Source organism: Bubalus kerabau, chromosome 15, assembly GCF_029407905.1.
Source record: "Bubalus kerabau isolate K-KA32 ecotype Philippines breed swamp buffalo chromosome 15, PCC_UOA_SB_1v2, whole genome shotgun sequence".
In the NCBI taxonomy this organism is placed as follows: Eukaryota; Metazoa; Chordata; class Mammalia; order Artiodactyla; family Bovidae; genus Bubalus; species Bubalus kerabau.
In genome coordinates this window covers 47621365-47627692 of record NC_073638.1, presented here as the reverse complement: position 1 = coordinate 47627692, position 6328 = coordinate 47621365, and the positions used below count along the sequence as shown (strand labels likewise).

The 6328-nt window shown below is 37.4% G+C and overlaps 1 protein-coding gene across 1 annotated transcript; it reads left to right on the top strand.

The window, feature by feature from the left end:
- The first annotated feature begins 4266 nt into the window (after positions 1 to 4266).
- Positions 4267 to 5250, top strand: LOC129627768 (olfactory receptor 52N4-like). The gene has a single exon (XM_055547292.1). It carries the CDS (start codon positions 4267 to 4269, stop codon positions 5248 to 5250), a length of 984 nt encoding a protein of 327 aa, XP_055403267.1.
- Positions 5251 to 6328: the final 1078 nt, after the last annotated feature.

Genomic DNA, 6328 nt, shown 5'->3' with positions numbered 1-6328 from the left:
TCATATTTGAGTAAACTCCAGGAGTTGGCAATGGACAGGGAGGCCTGGCGTGCTGCAGTCCATGGGGTTGCAAAGAGTCGGACACAACTGAGAGACTGAACTGAACTGAAGGTTTTCACAATGGCATAGGAAGAGTAATTTAAAGAGTGCTTTAAGAAACATGATTATCCTATATTGATTTACTATTTCCCAAAACTTTCCTTTTGCAGTGGTTTAACCTGTCATCTTTGTATGAATACACGAAGATAAAACCAAAATGTAGGCAGAAAAACTGACTAAGGAACAATCTGATAGCTCTAATACATCTACCATTTTAAACATTGGTTCTTTTATTTTATGGTGACTGGAAGTTTATTCTGGGAAGAAAGTTTAACAGGTAATATAAATGCATATATTTCAGGTGTGACAAAGGTCAAGAATGAAGCATCATTAAATATGGGAAGGTTGAATCTCATATTCACATTGAAGTGTGAGAGCCTCAGTCTTTCCATTATGTCACTTCAAGATCACTGGCAGCCTGTTATGTAACCCTCCAGGGTGTAGATTACTGGATTTTTTTCAGCAAAACATGAAAGCTCCTCAGGAAAAAAGCTATGAACCTGATAACTGTCTCCAACGAAGCAGAGGTTCCAACCTGAGGACTCAAAATAAATGCTACCAGTTGATGAGACTCACCAATCACTGGTATTTAGAATCAGAAACTTTCCACAACCTCTTTCTTAAGCGTAAATTAATAGTCAATGGTTATCATACATTTCAGTAACACTTTCAAATGAAAGGCAAAAAATCTTTAAAAATAAAAATTGAGACAGGCATTATCGAAATAATACATTTGAAGCATATATATATATAATATACAAATATATAACATATGTGTATTAAGTATATATAAAAATATTGTTCTCAGAGTCACAAAACTCAGAGAAAGTAAGATCTTGTAAAATCCATCAACAACAGCACTACACAGTGGTGTAGTGTTAGTGTGATTTTGGAAAATACAGTTGAATTTTCTAGAAAATGAATCCAAAAAATGAATTGACTCAAGATGAGAAAAAATTTTAAACACAAAGAGAAGAAAAAGCCCAGAAGATTCAATATCTGGCAAAAAGTAATTGTAGTAAAATAACAAGGACCATGGATGGGAAGAAATGATCAAAAGTTAATAGAAGAAAATTTCTAAAATGAAAGTTCATGGCCATAGATTTCCAGATTCACAATGCCCAGTAAATGACTTCACAAAACAAGATATCAGTCAGTTCAGTTCAGTAGCTCAGTCGTGTCCGACTCTTTAGGACCCCATGGATTACAGCATTCCAGGATTCCCTCTCCATCACCAACTCCAGGAGCCTTCTCAAACTCATGTCCATTGAGTTGATGATGTCATCCAACCATCTCATCCTCTGTCGTCCCCTTCTTTTCCCACCTTCAATCTTTCCCAGCATCAGGATCTTTTCAAATGAGTCAGTTCTTCCCATCAGGTGGCCAAAGTATTGGAGTTTCAGCTTCAGCATCAGTCCCTCCAAAGAATATTCAGGATTGATTTCCTTTAGGATAGATTGATTGGATCTCCTTGAACTCTAAGGGACTCACAAGTCTTCTATAACACCACAGTTCAAAAACATCAACTCTTTGGTGCTCAGCTTTCTTTATAGTCCAACTCTCACATCCATATATGACTACTGGAAAAACAACAGCTTTGACTAGATGGACCTTTGTCAGTAAAGTGATGTCTTTGCTTTTTAATGCGCTGTCTAGGTTTGTCATAGCTTTTCTTCCAAGGAGCAAGAATCTTTTAATTTCATGGCTGCAGTCACTATCTGAAGTGATTTTGGACCCCTCAAATATAAAGTCTGCCACTGTTTCATCTGTTTCACCATCTATTTGCCATGAAGTGATGGGACCAGATGCCAGGATCTTAGTGTTTTGAATGTTAATCTTTAAGCCAACTTTTTCACTCTCCTCTTTCACTTTCATCAAGAGGCTCTTTAGTTCTTCCTCGCTTTCTGCCATAAGGGTGGTGTAATCTGTATATCTGAGATTATTGATATTTCTCCTGGCAATCTTGATTCCAGCTTGTGCTTCATCCAGCCTGGCATTTTGCATGATGTACACTGCATATAAGTTAAATAAGCAGGGTGACAATATACAGCCTTGACATACTCCTTTTCCTATTTGGAACCAGTCTGTTGTTCCATGTCCAGTTCTAACTGTTGCTTCCTGACCTGCATATAGGTTTCTCAAGAGGCAGATATTTCCATCTGCCTGGTATTCCCACCTCTTTCAGAATCTTCCACAGTTTGTTGTGATCCACACAGTCAAAGGCTTTGGCAGTCAATAAAGCAAAAGTAGATGTTTTTCTGGAACTCTCTTGCTTTTTTCATGATGCAGTGGATGTTGGAAATTTGGTCTCTGGTTCCTCTGCTTTTTCTAAATCCACGTTAAACATCTTGAAGTTCACAGTTCACGTATTGCTGAAGCCTGGCTTGGAGAATTTTGAGCATCACTTTGCTAGTGTGTGAGATGAGTGCAACTGTGCAGTAGCTTGAGCATTCTTTGGCATTGCCTTTCTTTGGGATTGGATTGAAAACTGACCATTTCCAGTCCTGTGGCCACTGCTGCATTTTCCAAATTTGCTGGCATATTAAGTGCTGTACTTTCACAGCATCATCTTTTAGAATTTGAAATAGCTCAACTGAAATTCCATCACCTCCATTAGCTTTGTTCATAGTGATGCTTTCTAAGGCCCACTTGACTTTGCATTCCAGGATATCTGGTTCTAGTTGAGAAATCACACCATAGTGGTTATCTGGATCATGAAGATCCCTTTTTTATAGTTCATCTGTGTATTCTTGCCAACTGTTCTTAATGTCTTCTGCTTCTGTTAGGTCCATACCATTTCTGTCCTTTATTGTGCTCATCTTTGGATGAAATATTCCCTTTATTCATCTATCATCACCATTATCAGCACTAAACTTGAAAGCACAGAAACTATAAAATTTTCTTAACTATTTCAGAGCCAGAAAGTAAGTAAATGAAGAAAAACAAAGGAAGGAGAGGTATACATGTCAAAAGGATCAAAATCTTCTTAATACCTATACCTGAGGCTAGAATTTGAACAAAACCTATGACATTTATGTATGAAGAAAATTTCTACCAAGGGTTTCCATTTACTCATTTATAAAATACAGACCATTAAAAAGACTAAGAGCCAAAAGTTGATGCTTTTGAATTCTGGTACTGGAGAAGACTCTTGAATGTCCCTTGGACAGCAAGGGGATCAAACCAGTCAATCCTAAAGGAAATCAACCCTAAATATTCATAGGAAGGACTGATGCTGAAGTGGAAGCTCCAAAACTTTGACCACCTGATGCAAAGAGCCAACTCATTGGAAAAGACCCTGATGCTAGGAAAGATTGAGGGCAGGAGAAGGGGTTGACAGAGAATGAGATGATTGGATGGTATCATCAACTCAATGGATGTGAGTTTGATCAAACTCGGGTTAGTGAAAGACAGGGAAGCCTGGCGTGCTACAGTTCATCAGGTCACAAAGAGTCAGACACGACTTAGAGACTGAATAACAACAGCAGCAAAGTACAGATTAATAAAAGATTACTTTCTGAGCTTGTAGTGAGGACTAAATGAGTTAATCTTTGTAAAATCCTAGAACTGTGCCTGGTTTACAGTAAGCATAGATATGAACTTTGTTAGAAATAAGAGCAATATTAAATGCATCCTAACCATGTCTATTGTGTCACTGATGAGTAATTAATGAAATTTTCCTTAAGAAAACATCCAAAAGGAGATGTGTACAGTAATTAACATTTAAATAGGATTAAACAAAAATTAGTTAGAAAGACTGCAACCAATTAATTAAAAATTTATGAAGATTTATCTATTTTGAGATTCTTATTTATCAATTATAGGAATTTTTTCTTTTGTTTAAAATAATGTTGTTGCAATATATGTGATAGTGCCTGGCATATAATAGGTGATACATATATATTTGTTGAATGAATTGATCATTTAATGAATTAACAAAGACTATATACCTGGTTTAAGCTATGTGTAAACAAATATTTCCTGGCATTAAAATATTTGATTCTTTGATTTAAAATGCAAATTTAACAGAGACAAGGAACAGACAGAGGAACCACAACTGAGATTTATTTTTCTTTTTTCCAAATCTAGAAGGATCAAAAAAGCAAAGCAAAACAAAAAATAAACCTGAAACCATATAAGCTTCTTAGTGACTATACCAGCCTGATCATGATAATGCTGAACCAAACAGATGTGACACCAGCCTGTTTTATTCTTAATGGGATCCCAGGACTGGAGGACATGCACATGTGGATTTCCTTCCCATTCTGCTCCATGTATGTTGTAGCTATGGTAGGGAACTGTGGACTCCTCTACCTCATTCGCTATGAGGACTCACTACACAGACCCATGTATTACTTCTTGGCCATGCTTTCCCTAACTGACCTTGTCATGTGCTCTAGTACCACCCCTAAAGCTCTTTGCATCTTCTGGTTTCAACTCAAGGAAATCAGCTTTGAAGAATGTTTGGTCCAGATGTTCTTTATTCACACCTTCACAGGGATGGAATCTGGGGTGCTCATGCTTATGGCCCTGGACCGCTATGTGGCCATCTGCTACCCTCTGCGCTATTCAACTATCCTCACCAATCCTGTCATTGCAAAAGTTGGGGTTGCCACTTTCCTGAGAGCAGTATTTCTCATCATTCCCTTGGTTTTCTTCACCAAGCGACTACCCTACTGCAGAGGCAACCTAATACACCATACCTACTGTGACCAGCTATCTGTGGCCAAGCTATCTTGTGGAAATATCAAGATCAATGTTGTCTATGGTCTGATGGCTGCCTTCCTAATTGGAGGCTTTGACATCCTGTGCATTGCCATCTCCTACACCATGATCCTCCGGGCAGTAGTCAGTCTATCATCAGCAGAAGCTCGGCGGAAGGCCTTCAGCACCTGCACTGCCCACATCTGTGCTATAGTTTTCTCCTACAGCCCAGCCTTCTTCTGTTTCTTTTTTAATCGCTTTGGGAGCCATACAATTCCTTCATCTTGTCACATCATTGTGGCCAATATTTACCTGCTCCTACCTCCCACTATGAACCCTATTGTCTACGGGGTGAAAACCAAGCAGATACGAGATTGTGTCCTAAGGATCCTTTCAGGTTCTAAGAATACAAAATCCTATATCACATATCTTTCAGGGAAAAGATGAAAGGCCAAAGGGAAAGAAACAAAGTGATATTTTGGTTGGATGTTTGGGCAGGATCTAAAACTATCTTTTTAAGTGTAACATTTGGGTTATAACAAGTGAAGGTGCTGATTGAGGCAATGTCTTCAGAATGCCCAAAGCCTTGACACACCCCTGCCCCATGCGCACACACACTGTCTTATGATTATTTTATCTCCTCACCTCTGTGAAAGACTAGTCTCCTCATTAGCCCAAGTTACAATGAAAAAAACATAGTGGAAATCAGGATAATCATTAAGAAATGAATAATTTAGGAACAGATGTCTGCCGTAGATACCAGTCTTCTTTTCAAATAGTGATTGAAAATTTCAGTTGGACATCTCAACATACCTCTCTCAACAATGGATAGGACAACTATACAGAAAACCAACAAGAATATAAAACCCAATAGAAGTTCAATTAACAGTATCTAATAGATCTTTATAAAACAATTTCCCCAACAATACTGGAATATACATTCTTTTCTTCATGTGTACATGAAACATATACCTATAACAAGAATTATCCTGAGCCATAAAAGAAACCTAAATATTTCAAAAAGATCAAAAGCATATACTGTGCATTTTCCAGTTACAACAGAATCTGACAATAAATAAAAAAATTTAAAAGGACAGGAAAACCTATAAACATTTGGAAAGTAAGCAAGACACTTGTAAATAATCCATGAGTCAGAGAGGAAGTCTCTAGGAAAATTAAAAAAATACATTGACTAAAAATAGAATTCAATGTATCATAATTTCTGGAACACACTAAAGTATTGTTGAAAGGTAATTTAGAGCACTCAATACATACATTATAAAAGAGGAAAAATATCCAAGCAATATTCCAAATCTAGAAAAAGAATGACACTAAGCTCCGGGAGTTGGTGATGGACAGGGAAGCCAGGTGTACTGCAGTCCATGAGGTAGCAAAGAGCTGGACATGACTGAGCAACTGAACTGAACTGAAATGATAACTCCTACAATGACTACTATTTCATTAGTAGAAGAAAGTGAATGATAAAGAGGAGAAGATAATGAAATTAAAATCAGAAAAATAAAGT

What these genes read in the sequence shown, in the direction of transcription:
- LOC129627768 (XM_055547292.1), top strand. Translation starts at nt 4,267, where the DNA reads ATGATAATGCTGAACCAAACAGATGTGACACCAGCCTGTTTTATTCTT.